The sequence below is a fragment of the Stegostoma tigrinum genome, chromosome 15 (genome assembly GCF_030684315.1).
Source record: "Stegostoma tigrinum isolate sSteTig4 chromosome 15, sSteTig4.hap1, whole genome shotgun sequence".
In the NCBI taxonomy this organism is placed as follows: domain Eukaryota; kingdom Metazoa; phylum Chordata; class Chondrichthyes; order Orectolobiformes; family Stegostomatidae; genus Stegostoma; species Stegostoma tigrinum.
This window is the reverse complement of record NC_081368.1, coordinates 10,882,527-10,906,478: the sequence shown is the minus strand read 5'-3', so window position 1 is coordinate 10,906,478 and position 23,952 is coordinate 10,882,527. Positions and strand designations below refer to the sequence as shown.

Genomic DNA, 23,952 nt, shown 5'->3' with positions numbered 1-23,952 from the left:
TGTACATACCATAGACATTTTGTGACTGCTGATAAATATTTATCAAAACACACTTCTAAATAAAGTTCCTACATATGTAGAGATACAATGCAGAGCTGGAGGAATACAGCAGGTGAGGCAGCATCAAATGAGAAGGAGAATCAATGTTTTGTGCCTGGACCCGTTATCAGGGTTGATCCACTGAGGTCTTTCTGGAGGGAGGACAACTTCTTCAAGGTAGGCATCCTTGGAAGAGGCTTTGCAGTGGGGTTATAAATCACTCAGAGATTGCAAGAACTGCAGATGCTGGAGTCAGAGTCAATACAGTGTGGAACTGGAGGAACAGAGAAGGTCAGAGATGATGAAGGGTCTAAGCCTGAAACGTCAAATCGCCTGCTCCTCTGATGGTGTCTGACCTGCTGCATTCCTCCAGTGCCACACTGTATCAACTCTGACTCCAGCATCTGCAGTTCTTGCTATCTCTGGCATATGCGTAAGCTGGAGTGTATTGTCTCTGAGGAATTGAGTACCTTTCTTGTCAGAGTGGGTGGAAGATTTTTGGTGGTACTTTGTGCCACATGTTTGTGATATTTTACATTGCAGAGACTGTAAGAAGCTTTGGGGCAATGCCTGATAAGCTCTGTCAATTGTGCACCCAACCCTCTTTGATGATGGGCTTCAGATTCAGTGTATACATGGCAGACTGGCAAAGGATGGCCTGAATTCTATTCTTTTGTGAAATACTTTGCTCCACAAGATCGAAAGAAGATACATTTATTTCATTTGATGAACCAAGTTCTTCATTAATTGGACGAAACCTTAATTCTATATACCCTTCATTTTGTAATGCATAATATCTTTAGCGAGACTGTATTGTACCTTTAAGAGAGATATGATCTGTCCTGTTTTTCTTGCAGAGGGGTGTTGCCAGACAGGTGTTGGAATGTTTCCTTCAGACAGGCAGTTGGTAAATAGCTTGAAGTTATCCCCAAGTGTGTTTTTTTAAATGTGACAGAAGAGTCATAAGTGGGCTGGGTCATGGATCACATTGACCCAGGAAAGTTTTTAATTTTGCTTTCAGTTATTGAGAAGGTTTCTGCTGGCTGCTGAACTAATCGAGCTTGAGTTTCTGGCTGCTGAGGTGAAGTCTTAGGGAGGCTTTCTCTTAAGAATCAGAAAGGAGCAAATTTCTTCCGGACTAGAGAGAGCCAGCATGTGGGAACCAGAGAGGTTTCACTGAATTGCATTTTGCCAAAGGGTGTGTTTGTGGGATACTGGGTATATTGGAACAGTTGATGGTTAGAGGTTGTATCATGAATTATCCTGCTAAGCATTTCAATGGAGGTAAAGTTGTGCCCCTTTTCCTTTTTTATGTATTTTAACTGTGTTGTTGGGGTAAAGTGTGTTTGTTTAAAGCCTAGTGGTGGACCAATCAAATCATATTTGGAACACCGCCCCTTATTCTGGCATTTAACTAAATATCAAAATTCAGGTCTGGGTTACCTCTATTTTCTTTTCGGGGGCGGGGGGGGAGCGGTTCTTGTCTGGTCCAATAACATTCGGCAAAAATAATTAACTCATCACAGTTGGGGGATGTGCTTGCGATCGCAACCTGTTCCTATGGTGCGCTTTGTGGTGATTCAGCTCAGCCCCTAAATCATACCTAGTTAGCTTTTTTTGCGGAGACTATTCCAGACTCCCACTGGCTTTTCTGTGAAAAAGTGGTTCCTAACACTCTGTCCTCCCTCCTCACCCCGGAAGTGTCCAGCAGTCATTTTATGGTTATGAATCCTTACTCTGGGTTCCCTTCCAGCAGAGGAAATAGTTTCTCCCTTTCAGTCCATTTGCAGATCTGGCAGTATCTGTCGACAGAAATATATAATTGCAGAATTGTCATTCACAGGCCATTCAGCCCATTATGACGGCACCGGCTCTTCTGAATCTTGAAAACGAATGTTGTGCCGGATTTTCAAATGTTGGCAGTGTCAGAAGACAGTGCAGGGTGGGGTTGAAAATCTCAATGCAAGAGCTTGTCACAAAGACACACACAACATTCTCAAAGCCAGGGCAGGCACGAGGGATCAGGGGCTCACTCAGCTTTGGTTATCTGTCCATTAATCTTCCTTAGGAGCTTGTGAATGGGCCACGGTAGTTTTAAAGTTAATTTTGGTGAAGCAGAAAAGTGTTGACACTGTTAAGCATGCTTTGGGACAGACAGTACAAATTTACATTTGCCAGTGAAAGCCATGAGGTCTCAGTTAATGTGACCTGGAGGATGTACATTACCATAAATTCTTTCATGCGCTGTGGCTGTCACTGGACATTTGATCATTTATTGCTCACCCTTAAATGCCCTTGAGAAGATATTGGTGAGCTGCCTCCCTGAAATGGTTACACCCCACAGGGCTGTCAGATGGGGATTTCCAAGGCTTTCCTTTATTCATTCACTGGATGAAGGCATCACTGGCTAAGCCAGCATTTACTGCGTATTCCTAATTGCCCAGAGGACAGTTAAGCGCCAACCACAGCGCTGTGGGTCTGGGTCACATATAGGCAAGACCAGGTAAAGACAACAGTTTCCTTCCCTAAAGAACGTTACTGATCCAGAAGGTTTTTTTTCTGGCGATAGGCAATGGATTTATGGTCATCATCACTTCGGGTCAACAATAATGACAGCACTCCAAAATGGCAGACAACGTGCAGCTTGAAGGGGAGCCTGCACAAAGTGGTGTTCTTATCTATTGGCTGCCCTTGTCTTTCCAAGTGGCGGCGATCGGACTAATGTTCCCTGTCATTTTTATTTGCTCTGAAGCCCACGAAGAAGGCTGGCTTCCAGAAGCTGAGCCAGTCATTGGCCCATTGATAGAAAAAAAGGTTACAGTATGTGGGCAGTGCTGGCAAGGCCAGTATTTCTTGTCCATCTGTAATTACCCAGATGAGAATCAACTGATTGCTGAGGATCTAGAGTTGCATTTAGTTCAGCAGGTAAGGAAGGCAGATTTCCTTCTTTCAAGGATATGAATGAATCTGATGGGCTTTCACAACAATCAATCAACAAAACTTTCACTGTCAACATTTGTCTCTTAATTCCAGACATTTATTAGTTCAAATTCCAATATTTGCTATGCGTCCCCAGAACATTACCTGGCTGTCTGGATTAATAGTCTATTGATAATAGCATGAGGCCATCGCCTTTCTTTAAATTGTACGAGGCTTCAGACTGATGCTCCATGGATAACAAAGTGTGAAGCTGGATGAACACAGTAGGCCAAGCAGCATCTTAGGAGCACAAAAGCTGACGTTTTGGGCCTAGGCCCTTCACATGTTCCTTGGAGCTTCCCAGAGCCATACAGTGGAGCAGCTTCGAGGGAATGTTGGGTCATGGGTTTGAAAGGTGCTGTTGAAGGATCCTTGCTGAGGTACATCTCCAAGCAGTTCCCCTGCTGACCTAATGAGGAACTGTTCATCAAGGAGTGACTGCTGGCTACCAATGTTCGTCCCACGTAGTTGCTACCTCATCAATGACAGCAAGCTTGCCTGCCCAACATCAGCATTTCAGTTCAAAAGTGGCTCAAATTGAGCAGTTGATGTGTGAGGTCAGGAGATGGATCCTGGCTCCACCCATTGTGAAAAGATCAAGATCAAAAGGTCAAAGATTTAATGTGATTGTTTTGAAGAACAGTCATAGGACTCCATGTAACACAGCAGCAGAAATAGGCCATTTGGCCCATTGTTTCTGTTCCACCATTCAATGAGATCATGACTGATCTGGTAATCCTCAAGTGAATATACTTAAAGACTCAACCTTTACAGCTTCAAGTTCACCATGATGATCCTGATTTCTGCACATTGCCCCTCGTTGGAGGTGTAGTGCCCCTCAGTTAAACCAACATCAGTTATCTCTCTCTCTAATGAGACAGCAGCCCTAAGGTGTTCTGGTACTAAGATGACTTTATCGTATCCTCTGAGAGAAGAAGTTATTCCCCAAGCCTGTCCTAAATGAAAGGCCCTTTGTTCTGAGATGACACACTCTGTTCCAGGAATTTTCCATAAGGGAAAATAACCTTTCCACATCTAACCTGTCAAGCCCACGAAGAATCGTAAATGTTTCAATTCATGCTTCCCAACTCTAATGAGTACAGTCCAAATCTACTCAAACTTTCCCATTAAGAAAATCCCTCCATACCCAGGTGCAAACCATGAACTTTCTCTGGACTGCCCCTACTGCCAGTATATCTTTCCCCAGATACAGGTACCAAATTATTCACAATATTCTAGCTGTGGTCTGACCAGTGCCTTCTTTAGTTTTAACAAGATCTCTATAAAACTTTGGTTAGACCATACTTGGAATACTGCGTCCAGTTCTGGTTGCCCTATTATAGGAAAGATGTGGATGCTTTAGAGAGGGTTCAGAGGAGGTTTACCAGGATGCTGCCTGGACTGGAGGCTTACCTTATGAAGAGAGGTTGACTGAGCTCGGACTTTTTTCATTGGAGAAAAGGAGGAGGAGAGGGGACCTGATTGAGGTATACAAGATAATGAGAGGCATAGATAGAGTTGATAGCCAGAGACTATTTCCCAGGGCAGAAAAGGCTAACACGAGGGGTCATAGTTTTAAGCTGGTTGGAGGAAAGTATAGAGGGGATGTCAGAGGCAGGTTCTTTACACAGAGAGTTGTGAGAGCATGGAATGCGTTGCCAGCAGCAATTGTGGAAGCAAGGTCATTGGGGACATTTAAGAGACTGCTGGACATGCATATGGTCACAGAAATTTGAGGGTGCATACATGAGGATCAATGGTCGGCACAACATCGTGGGCTGAAGGGCCTGTTCTGTGCTGTACTGTTCTATGTTCTATGTTCTATCTCCTTATACTCTAAACTTGAGACATTAGCTCTGTCTCTCGCTCCACTGATGCTGCCAGACCTGATGAGTTTCTCCAGCAATTTCTGCTTTTATTTCATATCTCCAGCATCCACAGTATTTTGCTTCTACATATATAAACTAATTGGCAAACCAAGTAGGATTAATGAGAAAATACGTTTTCACACAGCAAGTGGTCGGGGTCTGGAATGCAATATCTGGGCTGTGATAGGGCGGGCTCAGTTAAAACTCTGAAAAGTCAGACTGTTGTTTGTAAAGGAAATATGTGCAGGGTTAGAAGGAGAATGCGGCTTAAAGTAAAATCCTCATGCAGACAGATTGTACAGACACTTTGGGCTAAATAGTCTCCTTTTAAACAGCAACAATTCTGATTCAGTGAACTCCGCTTCTCCCTCCATATCCACTGCAAAGCTTGTGAGTATTTCTTGCATTTTCTGCCTTTATTTCAGCTTTCCAGTGTTTGTGGGATGTTTTCTTTTCAAATTCTTTCAACATCTCAACAGTTCACATTTTCCCAAGTCATTTTAAATGCCTGGAATCTCAGCTACTGTGGTGTCAACCCTGAAGTACAAGTCTGGTGAAAACATAGGGAATAGTAATTGGTGCCAATGAGCTTTCAAAGTCAAAACTGCAAACACCCACTGATCTTGTGGATGGATTGGAATGTTAATTATTTAACAATCGCCCTATAGTTGTCATATTATGATGAGGCAAAATTTAATTCAGTAAATAAACTAAATTCTGAGCTTGAGGCCATGGACAGAGTGCAAGGAGCTTTGCTCTGTGTGCCTGGCTGTGTTATTCCTGGTACAGGAATGTTTCTGGTCCCAGTGTATCTCTGATAAATCAAAGCTCTCTCACTCTGTCCTAGCAGCATCAAGGGGCTGAATGGCCTCCTTCTGCTCCTAATTTCTATTTTTCTTTGCAAACAGGGTATGGAGTTGGACAATCAGTCATGATCGCACTGATTGGCAGAGCAAGCTCTAAGGGCTGAATGGCCAACTCCTGCTTCAATTCTCTACTATTCCCGCTATTTTTTCTTAATTCTAGAGATACTTTTTTAAGATGAATAAAATAACACTAAAAGAAGTTCAGAGTAGACAGTACATCTTCGTGCATTCTCCATGGACATTCTCCATGTGATTCTATCCTATACTTGGTATGTTATAAATGGGGCCAAAGATAATAATAGCAGTTTTTTTGCTGAAAAAAAAACAGAACCAAACAGTTGTGCAAGGGACAAAGTGTCAAAATTCATCTGGCTGTGAGCTGGATGTCACTAGATAACGTTCAGAATATGTGTGACACCACATTGAGAGTGTTTTATGGTGGATTTGGTGCACTTTGTGTGAGATGCTGCAGCCTCATTCATTTACTCTCCTCACAAACATCAAATGGGTAGGCAATGGCCTACTGGTGGACTAGACTATTTGCTAGACTATTAACTTAGCAACCTAGTTAATGTTATGGAAACCTGGGTTCGAATTCAGCTATGGCAGATGGTGGAGTTTGAATTTGATAATAATCTGGAAATACGAGTCCAATGATGACTGTGAAGCCATTTCTGATTGTCAGAAAATCCCACCTGGTTCACTAATGTCCTTTAGGGAAGGAGATCTGCTATCCTTAACTGACCTGGTCTACACGTGACTCCAGACTCACAGTTAGGGGCGGTACGATGGCTCAGTGGTTAGAACTGCAGTTTCACAGTGCCAGGGACCTGGGTTCGATTCCAGACTTGGGTAACTGTCTGTGTGGAGTTTGCACATTCTCCCCGTGTCTGCCTGGGTTTCCTCCGGGTGCTCCGGTTTCCTCCCACAGTCCAAAGATGTGCAGGCTAGGTGGATTGGCCATGCTAAACTGCCCATAGTGTGGCTTATAGGGGGATGAGTCTGGGTGGGATGCTTCAAGAGGATAGAATCACATGGAGAATGTCCATGGAGAATGCACGAAGATGTACTGTCTACTCTGAACTTCTTTTAGTGTTATTTTATTCATCTTAAAAAAGTATCTCTAGAATTAAGAAAAAATAGCGGGAATAGTAGAGAATTGAAGCAGGAGTTGGCCATTCAGCCCTTAGAGCTTGCTCTGCCAATCAGTGCGATCATGACTGATTGTCCAACTCCATACCCTGTTTGCAAAGAAAAATAGACCTGTTGGGCCGAAGGGCCTGTTTCCACACTGTAGGGAATCTAATCTGATTAAGTGGTTGACTCTGAACTGCTCTCTGTGTAACTAGGAATGATCAATAAATACTTATCCAGACAATGATGCACACATCGAATGAATGAATTTAAAAAGTTCACTCGTGGGACATGGGACGTGCCCCCATTCGCTGGCTGGGCCAGCCTTTATCGCCCGTCTCTAGTTGCCCTTGAGAAGGTGGTGGTGAGCTGCCTTCTTGAAACGCTGCAGTTGCTGTGCTGCAGGTAGACTCATAATAGCCTTAGGGAAGGAATTCCAAGATTTTGACCAAGCAAATGAAGTAATTCTGGTGCCATGAGCCAAGTTAGAGTCCAAATACATATCTGTGATAAATTAAAAATCTTTGGTCTAACTTATATTTTCCATCACACATCAGATGTCACTCTTGTCTGCCCTCTGAGTCAAAATGTAAAACATCACAGGAGGTCACCTAACATAATATTTAACAACATAAGTTACCTGCATTCAATTTTTCAGTTTTAACCTCTAAATTCACTGGAATTTTAAACTGACAATTGAAAAAAACACAATTGATTACATGAGAAAATCAAATTTTGCAATCAGTTATTACTTCAACTGAAGATTGCAACTTAAATTAATGTATGCCCTTAAAAACACTTCTCATAATCTCAGGATATATAAAAAGTGTTTTACAGCCAATTCTGCACTTTCAAAGTTTTGCCATTATTGTAGAAAACATTGTATCTGATATCTGCACAGCACAGTCTCATAAGCAATTAATGTGCCAGATAATTCTTTTCTAGTAATTTTAATTGAAAGATAAATATTAGTCTAGATGCTGAGGTGAATTCTATGATATGTCTTCAAGATAGCACTATAAAATTTTTGTTTAATTTATTGGATGTGGGCATTGCTGGCTAGGCCAGTGATTTATTGTCTATCCCTGATTAACCAGAGTATTTGTTAACGCTATAGGTCACATGCAGGCCAGACCAGGTAAGAGCAGCAGATTTCCTTCCTTAAAGAACACTGATGGGTAAAACACCCTCTGCTCTAACATTCTGTGCACAATGATTGGCATTTGTGGATCCTCTCATTCTGAGGAAGGGTCACGGGACCCGAAATTTTAACTCTGATTTTTTTTTTCATAGATGCTGTTAGACGTTTTCCATTAACTTCTGTTTTTGTTCCTGATTTACAGCAGTTCTTTTGATTTTGATTGGCATCAGCATGCTGGCATTGACTGGAGATTGTTACTGTGCAATGGGGCACAGGGTCCTGCAAAGCCAATAGGGAAGCTAGACAGAGTGCTCTTGATAAGCTGTTACAATAATCAACTATAGTTACATGGATTTCATTATATCAGCCCTTTATTCCAGATTTTTGGCAAAATTCAAGCTTCACCAATGCCACAGTGGGATTTGAACGCATGACACCACAGCATTGGTACGAGGTTCTGGGTCACTAATCTACTTACATTGTCCCTAAGCCACTGGCTCCATGTGAGTACAGTCTTCACTGTCTAACTAAAGAAGGCAGAAGAAGGAACACGATTTCAGGTCACATTTGAAAGACAGCGCATGCAATAGTGCAGCTTTCCTGCAGTACCGCACAGGTGTGTGAGCTCAGATTACATTTTGAAGTCACAGGAACAAAGTTTTTAACATACAACATTCCATGTCAAATGTATGAATGCTGTCCCCTACAGCTGGCACTTGTATGCTTGCCGATTGGCTTTTTATCACGAGCAGACATTGCTGTCAGGAGGTTCCTCACCAACAGGGATAGCAGCATCAGTAGGTAAGGGATTGGATTACATGAAATTACACTGAACATATAGCATTGAGACAGACCATCTAGCCTAACAGCATGAGTCTGTTCCCACCATATTATGTCTCCGCTCCTCCCACTCCCCACATTTGTACAGAACTCCAGTCCTTTTCCCCTCATGCTTATTTAGCATTCCCTGAAAGGAATCCAAATTATTCACCACGAGCACTCCTTGTAGTAGTGGCTTCCTGTGTAAGGAGGCTCTTCTTGAATCCTTTGATGGATTTATTGGTGACTGTTATAGATTCCCAGCCAGACTCCCCCGCAAGTGAACGGTTGATTAGTCTGGACAGAATTCCTGCATTGTAGTCTGTACCAGTGAATAATAATCAAAGAGCTACCATACCAGATTCTCACAATGGTCAGATTAGACCATCCTCTCCACCCTCATACCACAACATCCATTGGCACGCCCAGTCCCAAGTCTCAGACCCTACAGGAACCTTGTGGTTGGTGGGATATGGTGGGGCATTGTGTATCACAGTAAACAAACTTATTTTGTCTTCCTCTGTTCTCGCGAGTGTCTCTCTCTCTCTCTCTCTTAGAATAATTGTAGCTTGAAGTTATAATTTGAGATACAGGCAGCAGTTTATATTTGCTTTCAGCAACGTTGACCAGTCAAATTGCAGATTTAAATAGCCAAGTATTAGCAATGTGATCTCTAATTCAGAGCAAATAACAGGAGAAAAAAATTACTGAATTTCAGTTTTATGCCTCTTCATAAATTCCCTAAAGATAGATGTTTTGATGTTCATTTGATCTTTATTTTTAATGGAAGAAGTATAATAATTATTTTGGACGTATACTTACGCATTAGTGCAGCTCGGGTGGTGACCTTTTTGTCTCTGAGTTTAGAGAGGTGTGAGTTCAAGCCTAATTGCACTCTAATCCTTCAGAATTGAAAATGTACTGGATATTCCTGGAAAATGTGATGCTAGTATTAAGTCTACGTGGGCTCTCTCCTACCTACCAGCATGCCTCGCTTTAACTTCTTTGGACAACAGGCCTTTAATCAATAGGATGTGGGCCTTCCTTCCTGATCCAGGATGGTGACCTGACCAACAGAGGGGCCAGGAGACCAGAGGCCAGCAGTTGTGCACACTGTCAGCACCAACTACAGTGGTGGTCACTGATGGTACAACAAGAGGGTGGATTCAGCAATGGAACCAAACACTCATGTCTCCTCTTAACTGACCAACAAACAGTGTGGTGCAACCTCCCCAGCCTGTGTTTGAGCACTGACTTCATCCTGTCTACCTGTAAATAAAAGGGGCAGTGAGATGTGGTACCCAATTGGATCATAAGCTCATGGTCAACCCAATGTGCCCTCCACCACACACCGCTCCATAACCTCACAGTTGGGATGGTGGCAATGGGCACATTGCCCTAGTCTATGAGGACACCAGCCTGTGCTGAAGAGTTCATAAAATCCCTACAGTGTGGAAGCGCCGTCAAGTCCACACAGCCCCTCTGAAGAACATTCCACCCAGATTCATCCTCTCTACCCTGTCCCTGTAACCCTCCATTTCCCATGGCTGATCCACCTAGCCTACACATCCTGGGACACTATGGGCAATGCAGCTTGGCCAAATCACCTAACCTGCCTGTCCTTGGACTGTGGGATGAAACCAGACCTCTCAGATGAAACCCACACAGGCACAGGGAAAATGTGCAAATTCCACACAGACAGTCAGCTGAGGGTAGAATCAAACCTAAGCCCCTAGCGCTGTGAGGTTGCAGTACTAACCATTGAGCGTCTGTGCCTCTCTTCTGTTGAAGAATTCTTGTGGACTTGAAACGTTAACACTGATTCTGTCTCCACAGATACAGCCAGACCAGCTGAGGTTCTCCAGCATTCTCTGTGTTTCTTTCAGATTTCCAGCATCTGAATTATTTTGCTTTTATTGTGAACCCACTTTTCAACCCAGGGTGGCCCCATCAAATTCACTCTGTGTTTTCTTTATCCTTGTTGGGTTTGAAAGACGAGAGTTACATTAATATATCACATCCTGAAGCATCTCACGGCTAATGAAACACTTTTGAATTGTTGTCTCGGTAGCAATGCAGGAAGTACAGCAGCCAAATTGCACACAGCAAGTTCCTGCAAACAGGATGTGATAACAACCTAATTATCTGTTTTTGTGATGTTGGTTAGGGAATAATTATTAGTCAGAATGCCAGAGATAACTCCATTGCTCTTATCTGAATATTGCCAGTGGACTTTTTTTAACATATACCTAAGCAAGACAGACTGTGCTTCACTTTAACCTTGCATTTGAAAGACAGCATCTCTAACAGTCCAGCACTTGTTCAGCGCTGCAGTGGAGATTCACCCTTAATTTTTGCACTGAAGTTAGAACATCCAAACCATCGACTCAGAATGAAGAATACGAACAACTGAGCAACAGCTAATATTTGGGTTTTTTTGTGCCACTCCCTTGACTGGTGGGAAGAGGCAGAACAGACCAAAAGCATCAGTCTTGAGTATTTCACAGCACTTTATTTTTAGAAACATGGGACAGTTTTGATGAATGATTTGGTCATTTTCCCCCCTAGTCGGTAATGTCTGTGTGTATGAACATGCTGTAGTTGTCGTCACTGACCTGCAAAGCTTTCACCCTCCCAGGCATATTTTCCTGAGACATCACTCTGACCGGAGCAGAGTTGGAGATGGAAACTTCCGGAATGAAAATGCTGTCATGTGACACAGCTCTGTTCCCAATGCTACTTTGAGAGCTGAAATAATAAATATTAACTGATATTACACCACAGATTATTATGTATTACCTATAAGGAAGGAAAAGCACATTAGGGGATTGTTTTCACGTAATTGTTTTTTCTTATCAGCAGGAAGTAGGACTTTACTTCCATACAGTCATAAATTTGCACATATGTTCCATTCTCTGCATATCTAGGTACTGACATATTAACAGACCAATAATTAGAGAGCCCATGCAGTATCTTTCTCACTATTTTAGTTGTGATGTTGCACATCCATATTCATTAAAAATATGATAAATGAAAGAAAAAATGGACAAAATGATATGGACTTAAGGTTGAGTGGTTGTTCTATGAACTCACTAACCAATACTTCCTAGTCTAAACAGAAACTGATGCCATTTTTATTAGGCAGCGGTATAATGAATGGGAGTTAGATTTAAATTAACACCAATCTCAATCCTAAATTCCCCATTTACAAAGTTGTCAGGATTGTGATGGAACACTCTCCTCTTGTTCAGATAAAGTGCAGCTCTAACAACACTCAAGAAACTCGGCAGCCTTCAGATTGAAACAGCACACTTGATCAGCACCCTATTCGCATCTTCAACAATGACTGCACCCTGCATCATCCCTGCACAGTGGCAACAGTGTGTACTATCAGACACACTGCAGCAATTCACCCAGGAAAGCACTTCCCAAGCCAACCCAGACTGATACCATCTTAAAGGACAATGGCAGCAAGAGAAGGAGAAGCTGCAAGTATCTCTCTAAACTGCACTCCACCCTGACTTGGATTGCCCCTAGAGATGAGAAGACCAAGGGAAGGTGTGATAGCATCGTTCAAGATCATGAAAGATTTTGGTCAAATAAATGAGGAGGCACAGTTTTTAAGTCAGAATGGGGTGGTAACCAGATGAAGTACATTTAAGGTGATTAGCAAGAAAAGCAGAGATGGCGTAAGGAAGCATTTTTTTGTACACAGAGTTGTGATCTGAAAAGTGCTGTTGAAAGTTCAATGGCAACTTTCAAAAAAGGAATTGGATAGCAAGTTGAAGGACAAAATATTTGCAAGGATATAGGGTAAGAGTGGAACAAAAAAAGAAGCTGCTGCAAAAGCTTAGCAGGTCTGGCAGCATCTGAGAAGAAAAAAATTACATTTCGCATTTCGGGTCTGGTAGCCCTCCCTCACTGGACCTGAAAAGTTAACTCTGATTTTTTTCTTCACAGATTCTGCCAGACCTGCTGACAGCATCTGCAGTTCTTTTGGTTTTCATGGAAAGAGTAGCTGGATAGCCCTTTGAAAGAGCTGGTACAAGCATGATAGACCAAATGGCATTCTATGATTCTGTAGTAATTTAGAGTTAACCCAGAAAAGTAGTCTGATTGATTTTGTTTTATTCATTAATGGAATGAGGGTGTTGCTGGCAGCATTTATTGCCCATCCCTAAATGCCCAGACAGTAGTTGAGAGTCAACCACATTGCTGGGGGTCTAGTCACATGTAGGCCAGACCAGGTAAGAATGGCAGTTTCCTTCTCTAAAGGGCATTAGTGAGCCAGATGGGTTTTTCCCAACAGTGGATTCACGGTCATCATTAGTCTCTAAATTCCACTTATTTTATTAAATTCAAATTCCATGATCTGCCATGAGCAGGACTTGAACCAGGTGCCCAGAATATTATCAGGGTCAACAGTCCAGCGATAATACCACTGAACCAGCACTCCCCAATGATGGAAGATGAAATTAGCTAGACAAATTAGAAAAACTAAAGGAAGTCCTGAAGTGCAATAACTTTGATTAAAATAATCAAGAAAAGGTTTTCGAGGAACATATTTTGGGCCTCACTGTGGCTCAATGGTTAGCACTGCAGCCTCACAGCGCCAGGGACCCCCAGGTTCGATTCCAGCCTTGGGCGACTGTTTGTGTGGAGTTTGCATATTATCCCCATGTCTGCAGGGGTTTCTTCCAGGTGCTCTAGTTTCCTTCCACAGTGCAAAGATGTGCAGGCTAGGTGGATTGGCCATGCTAAATTGCCCATGGTGTTCAGGGATGTGTAGATTAGGTGTATTATAGGGGGGTGGGTCTGGGGATGGGTCTGGGGATGGGTCTGGGTGAGATGCTCTTCAGAGGGGCAGTGTGGACCTGTTGGGCCGAAGGGCCTGTTTCCACACTTAGGGATTCTATGATTCTGTGATATCTTTGCTCCTTGATATGATAACTGAGTGTGACCACAGATCCCAAGTGCTAGTGATGAGAATGGGGAGAAGGAATGTTCTAAAATTGACTTGGTCCAAAACTCTGCTGCTTGGTCTACACTCACACCAAATTATTCACGCTTTATCCTCACATTCACGAGTTCAATGTTAAACAATGCTTGCATTTTAAAGTCCCGTCCTTGCTTTTGAATTCTTCCTTGGCTTCATCCTGTTATTATTGCACGCTAGTCTTGAGCCTCACAAACCTCCAAGCTACATATGTTCCTTTAATTTTGACCTTTTAAGCATTTTGGATTTGAATTGCTCCTTTGGTGGCTGTGTCCTCAGTTATCAAGGCCACAAGCTGAGGAATTGACCCCCAATGCTGGAGAATGGCTAGGACCTTTTTCACTGTAACGTTGGAGGTTGAGACGCAACCTGATAGACGTTTATAAAATTGTGAGGTGCACTGATAGGGTTAATGGGAGGTGTATTTTCCCCAGGGACGGGGGATTTCAAGACTAAGGGGCATATTTTTAAGGCGAGAGGAGAGAGATTTTAATAAGACATAAAATACAAATTCTTTATACAGAGGATGGTTCATGGGGAATGGGCTTCTTGATGAAGTGGTGGATGTGGATACACCTACAACGTTTAAATGATATTTGGATAAGTACATGAGTAGGAATGGTTTGGAGGGATATGGGCCAAAAGTAGGCAGGAGAGATTAGTTTAGTTTGGAATTCTGTTGGCATGGACTGGTTGGACAAAGGGTCTGTTGCTGTGCTGTACGACTTTATGACTCCATAACTTACATCTTCGACCAAGATATTAGGCATTTGCTGTAACATTTCCTTTTAAGATAATACAAAATGGGAACAGGAGTAGGCCATTCAACGCCTTGAACCTCTTCTGCTATTGAATAGAATCATGGTTGATTCGACATTCCTCATGTTCACTCTCCTGCCCTTTTACCATAACCCTTGATCTATCTCAGCCTTAAATATACACAATGAATCTGCCCATGGTTCTCTGTGTCTTGGAGTTCCAAGGCTCATAACCCTCTGAGAGAAGAGTCTTGAATTGGTTCCCCTTCATTCTGAGACTACGTCCTTTGATCCAAGAATCTTCCATGAGGGGAAGCATCGTCTCTGTATTTACCCTGTCAAACCCCTTCAAAATCCTGTGAAACACATTTGAATATCGTGTTCCAACTTTAGGTACATTTAAGTCGTCATTGGATAAGCATATGGACGTACATGGAATAGTGTAGGTTAGACGGGCTTCAGATCGGTATGACAGGTTGGCACAACATCGAGGGCCGAAGGGCCTGTACTGTGCTGTAATGTTCTATGTTCTATGTTTCATTCAAGGAGCTACGTAGACACAGTTGATTGATTGGATTGCTTTTCCAATTCTAGAGAGATTAAATGTTGAATCACAAATTCAAGAAGTCTTTGTTTTCTTTGAGAAGTGAATGGGAACTGGATGCAATTCAAGTAAAAAGAGAGAAAACGCTAGAAACTCAAAGCAGATCAGGCAGCACCTGTCAACCAAGATAGTTTTATTTTGATGACCTTTGTCAGAACTGCTTCAGGTGTGCTGTCTGAACACAAATCTACTTTTCTCTCCATAGGCACTGTCTGACCTATGGAGTGTTTCCATCATTTACATCATAAATTTCCAGCAGTCGAGACATTTTGCTTTCATTAGGGTTAAAGCTTATCATATTACCATCCTGCTAATGCATTCTATTACCTGTTTGGACAGATCACAACACATCTCTGTGACAGACGTGACTTAAACCTAGAATTTCTAACCCTGTGATAGGGACACTGCAACTTGAACCCATTTAATGCATTTTACATACATTTTGTCAAGAGAATTAGGAAATATTATTTTACAATCATTGCCTGCACATGAAAACTAATGTGAAATGGAAGAATCTATTTTGGACTGAGCAGATGGATCAACATTTACGACAACATAAATAACATTGAGTTTGTTGAGGAGTGAATATGGAAACTGTTTGCAGCAGACAAATTTTTTTAAGCTTTTCTGATTTTGATAACTTGTGTATGATCGTTTACACAATTACACTTTAGAATTATATGCAATGCTAAAATTCATGGCAGGTATTGGCTGGTGCTGCTTTTGTGGACCTGATAACCTTTAAACCCTGGAGCAATCGCTCTTAATGGATAAAAACTTCGAAAAACTGGAGTCACTTTTTTTTACTTGCCCCTGGGGTGTGCCTGTGGCAGGGTTAAAATGAAAAAGCAACTAGAGTAGGCCATTTGGACGTTTATGATTGCTCTGCCATCGATTAAGATCATGGATGATCTGATTTTAACCTCAATTCCACATTCCTGCATATTCCTGATAATCCTTGGCTGAAGTAGTTTCATAAGTTTACATCTCGTTGAGCTGCCATCTTATTATCTCTTACCCTGCCTCGGAGTCAGGCAATGCTGTGGCAGGTTCCGGAAGGTTAACATCGCTACTCGACTGGCACGGTTTGAGACTGCTTTCTCCCCGAGGGACTGCTGGATCTTTCCTCTTCTTCTTGGCAAAAAAGTTTTTGAAGGTTTTAAACTTTGACTTCTTCTTCCCTGCAAAGGACAAATGAAAGTCTAAGCTCCACGAGGCCAGACAACAAAACTAATTCACTCTCCAGCAGCACATTTATTAATGACATTCTTTGCTAACCTTCAACTGGAGTTGATGATGAGGAATTTGTGGCCTGAATGTGGTGCTTAATTTATTAATCAAGCCTGCCTCTTACAGGCAAGCAGTCTAATTAGATGCTGAGGAAAAATTGAGTTCAATTGCTGTTGGTGAGAAGTTGAAGATTGGTCAATAAGTTATAAATGTTGAGCCTTAGATGTCAGATTCAGATCTGCCATAAACTTAATAGATTGGTAACAGGTTTGAAGGGCCGAAAAGCCTCATTCAGCCTCTGTCTATATTTCTTGCTGCAGACCAGATGAGGCCCAAAATAAAGTGTGGGTCAATATTTCTTCGTTTTCTTTATCATTTGCATTACAGAGTACAACTTTTTTTTCACTCGTAGACATGGGCATCGCTGGTTAGGCTACTATAAATGTTCATCCCTAATTACCCAGTGGGCAGTTACGAGTCACATGTAGGCCAGATCAAGTAAAGTTCGCAGATTACCTTCCCTAAACAGCATAAGTGAAGACATGAAACATAGAAGCAGAGGGTAGGCCTTTCAACCCATTGAGTCTGCTCTGCCATACAATGAGATCATCACTGATCTGAAAACCTTGAACAAAAAGAAAATTGCTGGAAAAGCCCAGCAGGTGAGGCAGCATCTGTGAAGGGAAAAACGAGAGTTAACGTTTCAGGTCCAATGATCCTTCCTCAGAACTGCTAAACTGCTCAGAACTGAAAACCCTGAACTCTGCGTTCCTACGTTTTCCCCGGGCCCCTTGATTCCATTACTGATTAAAAATTTGGCTATCTCAGCCTTGTGAAATACATAATGACCCAACATCAACAGCCCTCTCTTGTAAAGAATTTCATGGTTTCACTGTCCTCTGAGAGAAGAAATTCATTCTCATTTCTATCTTAAATGTGCAACCCTTTATTCTGAGGTTATGTCCTTTAGCCCTAGATTGTCCCACAAGTGAAAACAACCTCTTTACATCTATCCTATCCAGCCCCCAAGAACACTGAATATTTCAAATAAATAAGGCTCACCTTACTCCCCCACATCCCATAAAACTGCCCCTCCATACCTAGTATCAGATCACCAGATTAGCTTTAACAGCAACAATGCTAACGAGGTCATCATTGAGCTAATTTTCCAACTCTAGATCGTTGTTGAATTCCAATTTCACCACATGCCATGGTCAGATTTGAGCTCATCCCAGAACATTAACTTGAACTGTTACTTGAATTATTAGCCTAGCAATATTACCACTGTGCCACCTGACCCCAAAGACTGAGGCTTTAGCATTCTGCCTTTCTTTCTTATTGATAGACCATAACTCACATATCCCTTTCTCTCCCTTGCTGGGAACGAACCTTCAAGCAAATGGTTACAGCCGCCCCATCGTACAAGCATATAACAACAACCCATCGACACTGTTACAACTGAATATCACAATTGTTATAAATGCTGCAATTGCGATCATTTGCATTGTGCATGTGATGATACGGAGAGGAAAACTCTTGAAGTGTTGTCTGCTTTGAAAATAGGAACCACACACAGATTTGGGGAGAATGTGCAAACTCTACGCAGCCAATTCCCAAGACTGGAATGGAACCCAGACCTGTGAAGCTGTGAGGCAGCAGTGCTAACCACCGAGTCAACCATCTTTCCAAAAATACAGTGAGAGGAGAGCAGTTATTTCATAAGGGATTTCAAATCTGGTATTTAACATAACTGAGAGATTAACAAGCTGCAGCCATGCAGTCTATACTGAAAACAACAAATACCGGAGATCACGGTGGCGGTGGGGGGGAGGGAAAGGGTGTCAGGCTGCATCTATGGAGAGATAGCAAGCTAATGTTTCGAGTCAAGATGACTCTTCACCAGAGCCATAACAGTCTATAGTCTATATTACAGTCTATATTCAGGTTATTTCTGCCAAGATACTATGATGGCCAGTTAGTCACTGAAACAATGTAGACTGGAATTGTATGCTGGCACAATGCAGATTCCAGACGCAGCAGACTACTTGGGAATTGCCCAGGGAACTGAGAATTCCAACAAATAATTCCTCTGCATCTGGAATCCTCCAAAAGAATCCATTAAAGTTGGAGGTGTTCTGCTTCAGTTAAGCTAATAGTTACCCAGGAAAGGTTAGAGGTTTAAAAACCTAGTCTGACTCCTGGGTACCTCTTAAACTGACCCCTGGACTGACACTCGCTTTCAGTGTTTGGACAGCTCCATACTAAACATCATCAAATGGTCTAGCAGAAACAGCAGTCCAAATGTTGAAGGCAGGCTTAAAGAAACAGCCTGCTCCTTCATTCAAACTTTCCTAGTTGCTGTTTGATTATAGAATCACCCCTCATGCAACTACAGGGTTAGCTAATGGTATTGCCAGTGGTGAGGGGACTCTGCACCAGGTTAAACTTGATATTCCCAGACCTGTAGGGGAGGGTAAAACGGCATCAGGAATGTCAATGCTGGCCACATGCTTCCTTTAAGCGAGGGAGACAATTTACTTCGGGAGATGAAATTTGGTGTCGAAGCCATGGAAATGGCCCTGAATGGGTAGGAGATGAGATCAACGTGAGGTCAGGTCCCCTGACATATAAATTTTGGGTAGGTGAGGCAGTCCTGAACAAACTTGTGGACAACATGAAAGTTGAGACGTTGCAGATGGGACAGTAACTAAACATACACGGCCTCTCAGGACAACCAGAAAGGTTTATCAGAAGCCATGGTTCCCCCTTCCAACAGTGTCGAAGAAACCTCAAAGTCTAAGATGGATGCAGCCCATGTCATAGCCTAGCTACTGTTACCACCTGAAGAAGGGGAGGAATGCCTTCTGAGACACCCTGGGCACAAGACAAGGGCTATGGCCCAGCACATGCTGCCTATGATCAAGTCTGAGTCAGAGGAGAAGCTACAAGAAAAAGAACAGGTCTCACCCTCAGACCTGGGGGACGGGGTATAGCAATTGGAAGATTGGAACAAGGTTATCAAGGTGGATCTCATTGAGTCTGAGATCCCTGACTGGGGTTGTTAACCTCGGCCAATCAGGGAGCCCTAGCTGACACATATTAACAGGAGTCTGAGAGTCTTCTCACACTAGGGACTGGCTCTGAGCAGGTTAGTCAGTGTCCATGTACTGTGTATGTGTAAATAAAAGGTGACTTGGTGACAGGACACCTGCCTCCTTGGAATTATTTCACCCCTCTCTGAAATAACATTATCTTATAATTTCTTTTCTAAGCCACAGTAGACTCATCATTCCTGTTTTATTTTTGTGCCAGACAGAATTGTTGGCAATTCATGCACATGTTCTTAAAAATGAACCATTGCCTAACCACAGTCCACCTATTTATCAAGGTTTCCCATTCCAACCTTGCCAATTCACATCTCATACCCTCATTGTTCCCTTTCTTGGATTCTGGACCCTAGTTTTAGATTTGACTATTTCACTCTCCATCTTAATGAAGAATTCTGTTATATTATGACTGTTCCTCCCAAACGGACACCACACAAAATGATTGTTGATTAATCTTTACTCATTTCTTCTTGAATAGCCTGTTCCCTGGTTGGTTCCTCGATGTATTGGTCTAAAAGCCAATCTCCACAATGACTACTGTCGTGGAAGCAGAGTCATTAGTGACATTTAAGTGACTGCTGGACATGCACATGGACAGCACTGAATTGAAGGGAATGTAGGTTAGGATATTTTATTTTTGGATTAGGATTATTCCACTGCACAACATCATGGGCCAAAGGGCCTGTATTGTGCTGTACTTTTCTATGTTCTATGTTCTATGTTCTATGGTTTGATTTGTCCAATTGTAGAATCATACAGTCACCACAAAATGGAAGCAGGTTATTCAGCCCATTGAGTCCACACCTCCCCTCCGAAGAGCATCCCACCCAGATCTAACCTGCTAGTCTATCCCTGTAACCCTGAATTTCTCATTGTTAATTCACCTAGCCTGCACGTCCCTAGACACTATGGGCAATTTTGCTTGGCCAATCCATCTACCCTGCAAATCTTTGGACTGTGGGAGGAAACTGGAGCACCCAGAGGAAGCCCACACAGATATAGGGAGAATGTGCAAACTCCACACAGACAGTTGCCTGAGGCTGGAATTGAACCCAGGTGCCAGGCACTGTGAGGCAGCAGTGGTAACTAAGGAGCAAGTAACTTTGGTTATAGTTACACTCATTACATACATCACTATTTTTTTTGCCTAATGCCTTCCCTTATATCTCCACTAATGTTTGAGGACCTATAAGCAATCTCTAACAAAATTATTGATTTTCCAAGCTGTTACCTTTCCTCACAATTGTATTGATTTTTCTTTTACTGGCAGTGCTACCCTACTTCCTATCTCTGTTTGTCTATCCATCCCAAATAATTAACTCCCCTGGACAGTCAATTCCTATCTGCAACAATATCTCTTAATCACAGCTGTATCACAACTGTTTCCATCTATTTATGCTACTAATCCATCTACCTATTTATCCTAGGATCCTCTGGGAAGCCAGGGAGGAGATTGCTGAGCCTTTGGCATCGATCTTTAACTTGTCATTGTCTACAGGAATAGTGCCAGATGACTGGAGGAGAGCAAATGTGGCTCCCCTGTTCAAGAAGGGGAGTACAGACAACCCTGGTAATTATAGACCAGTGAGTCTTACTTCAGTTGTTGGTAAAGTGTTGGAAAAGGTTATCAGAGATAGGATTTATAATCGTCTAGAAAAGATTAACTTGATTAGGGATAGTCAGCACGGTTTTGTGAAGGATAGGTCGTGCCTCACAAACATTATTGAGTTCTTTGAGAAGGTGACCAAACAGGTAGATGAGAGTAAACCGGTTGATGTGGTGTATATGGATTTCAGCAAGGCATTCGATAAGGTTCCCCACAGTAGGCTATTGTACAAAATGCAGAGGAATGGAATTGTGGGAGATATAGCAGTTTGGATCGGAAATTGGCTTGCTGAAAGAAGACAGAGGGTGGTAGTTGATGGGAAATGTTCATCCTGGAGACCAGTTACTAGTGGTGTACCGCAAGGGTCGGTGTTGGGTCCACTGCTGTTTGTCATTTTTATAAATGACCTGGATGAGGGCGTAGAAGGATGGGTTAGTAAATCTGCAGATGACACCAAGGTCGGCGGAGTTGTGGATAGTGAAGAGGATGTTGTAGGTTACAGAGGGACATAGATAAGCTGCAGACTGGGCTGAGAGGTGGCAAATGGAGTTTAATGCAGACAAGTGTGAGGTGATGCACTTTGGTAGGAGTAACCAGAAGGCAAAGTACTGGTCTAATGGTAGGATTCTTAGTAGTGTAGATGAGCAGAGAGATCTCGGTGTCCATATACACAGATCCTTGACAGTTGCCAACCAGGTTGACAGGGCTGTTAAGAAAGCATACAGTGTTTTAGCTTTTACTAATAGAGAGATCGAGTCCCGGAACCATGAGGTTATGCTGCCGCTGTACAAAACTCTGGTGCGGCCGCACTTGGAGTATTGTGTACAGTTCTGGTCACCGCATTATAAGAAGGATGTGGAAGCTTTGGAAAGGGTGCAGAGGAGATTTGCCAGGATATTGCCTGGTATGGTGGCAAGGTCTTACGAGGAAAGGCTGAGGGACTTGAGGCTGTTTTCATTAGAGAGAAGAAGGTTGAGAGGTGACTTAATTGAAACATATAAAATAATCAGAGGGTTAGATAGGGTGGATAGGGAGAGCCTTTTTCCTAGTCTGGTGACAGCGAGCATGAGGGGGCATAGCTTTAAATTGAGGGGTGAAAGATATAGGACAGATGTCAGAGGTAGTTTCTTTACACAGAGAGTCGTAAGGGAATGGAATGCGTTGCCTGCAACGGTAGTAGGTTCACCAACTTTAGGTACATTTAAGTCGTCATTGGACAAGCATATGGACGTACATTGAATAGTGTAGGTTAGATGGGCTTCAGATTGGTATGACAGGTCTGCACAACATCGAAGGCCAAAGGGCCTGTACTGTGCTGTAATGTTCTAATGTTCTATGTTCGATGTACCTGATTATTAATGCTCTTCACATTAGGATATTAAGTTTTTAGACTTATCTTTTTAACTATGTTGGTAGTTTTTGCTGTATTTTGCACTGCAAGCCCCATTTGTTTGTCATTCTTGTTTGAATGCCTTTTGCTTTTGCTTCTTAACTTTCTGTCTATTGTTTTGATTCTTATTTCTCCTTCCTCTGTCTCCCTATTCAAGATCCAATCCTCTGCTCTTCTACGTTAATTCCTACCTAACAGCACTAGCAACTACACCTCCTCTCCTAGCAAGCCCCAACAGCTGCCCTTCCAGATTGTACTGATCCCACCTTCCCCACAATTGGTCCAAATGTCCCAGGAATCCTTCCTGTTATATTGATACCCTCGTCACATATTCATCCGGAATATACTGACATTTTTACTTTCACTAACACTCCCCTCGCTCGTGAAGACAGGTGCAAAATATTGGTTCATTTCAATCATTTTTGTTTTAATCTGAATGGAAAATTCAATCATACTGTGTTCATTAATACCCAGAGGAAACTTTACTTTGAGGCCATTAATTAATCTTGTCACATTACATGGTACAAAGTTTATTATAACCTGCTCTCTGATCAGTCCAGAGTTGGAATGTGTCGATGTGTTCTAAGAAACAATCTCAAAAGCGTTCTAGGAACTCCTTATCAAGGCTACAACTGCCAATTTTATTTTTTGAGTTTTTCTATTGATTAAAGGAACCCATGATTATTGCCACAATCTTTATCACAAGCTTAGTAATATTTCTTCTTGCATACCTCATCCAACAATGTGGTTACGGAGCCTTTGACGACTCTGATTGGCAACTCCTTTTCCCCAATACTCCTGATCTCCACTCAGACCAATTTCATATCCTGTTTGCCTCAACTAACTATTTCACTAATGTCATTCCTGATTAAGAATGGTATCTCTTCGCCTCTAGGTGGCTTCCTCTTCTTGAATATCATATTCCCCTCAATATTCAAGACCAATAATTGTCATCTTGCAAGCACATCTCAATAATCCTTTACTCATTCGCGAGATGTGGGTGGCACCGACTAGGCAGCATTTATTGCTCATCTCTAATAGCCCAGAGGGCAGTTAAGTCAACCACATTGCTGTGGGTCTGGGGTCACACACACGCTAGACCAGGTAAGGGTGGCAGTTTCCTTCCCTAAAGGAAATTAGTTGAACCAAATGGGTATTTCCCAACAATCGGCAATGTATTCATTGTCATCATTAGATCCTTATTTTCAGATGTTTTTATTAACTTCAAATGTCACCATCTGCCCTGGCAGGACTCGAACCCAGGTCCTCAGAACATTAGCAACACTGTTCTAAGGAAGGGTCACCAGACACGAAACGTTAACTCTGTTTTCTCCTTCACAGATGCTGCCAGACCGGCTAAGCTTTTCCAGCAACTTTGCTTTTGTTCCTAATTTACCGCATCCACAGTTCTTTTG

At 42.4% G+C, this 23,952-nt stretch overlaps 1 protein-coding gene across 2 annotated transcripts in view; it reads right to left on the bottom strand.

Moving 5' to 3' along the window:
- zgc:66433 (uncharacterized protein LOC321250 homolog) overlaps positions 1-23,952 on the bottom strand; it is a 176,765-nt gene that overhangs the window by 42,362 nt on the left and 110,451 nt on the right. For both annotated transcript variants that reach the window (XM_048544803.2, XM_048544802.2), the window contains exons 3-4: positions 16,223-16,385; positions 11,462-11,594 (exon numbers count right to left, since the gene is read on the bottom strand). In XM_048544803.2, coding sequence (XP_048400760.2) covers positions 11,462-11,594; positions 16,223-16,385 — 296 coding nt within the window. The remainder of the gene's footprint in view (positions 1-11,461; positions 11,595-16,222; positions 16,386-23,952) is intronic.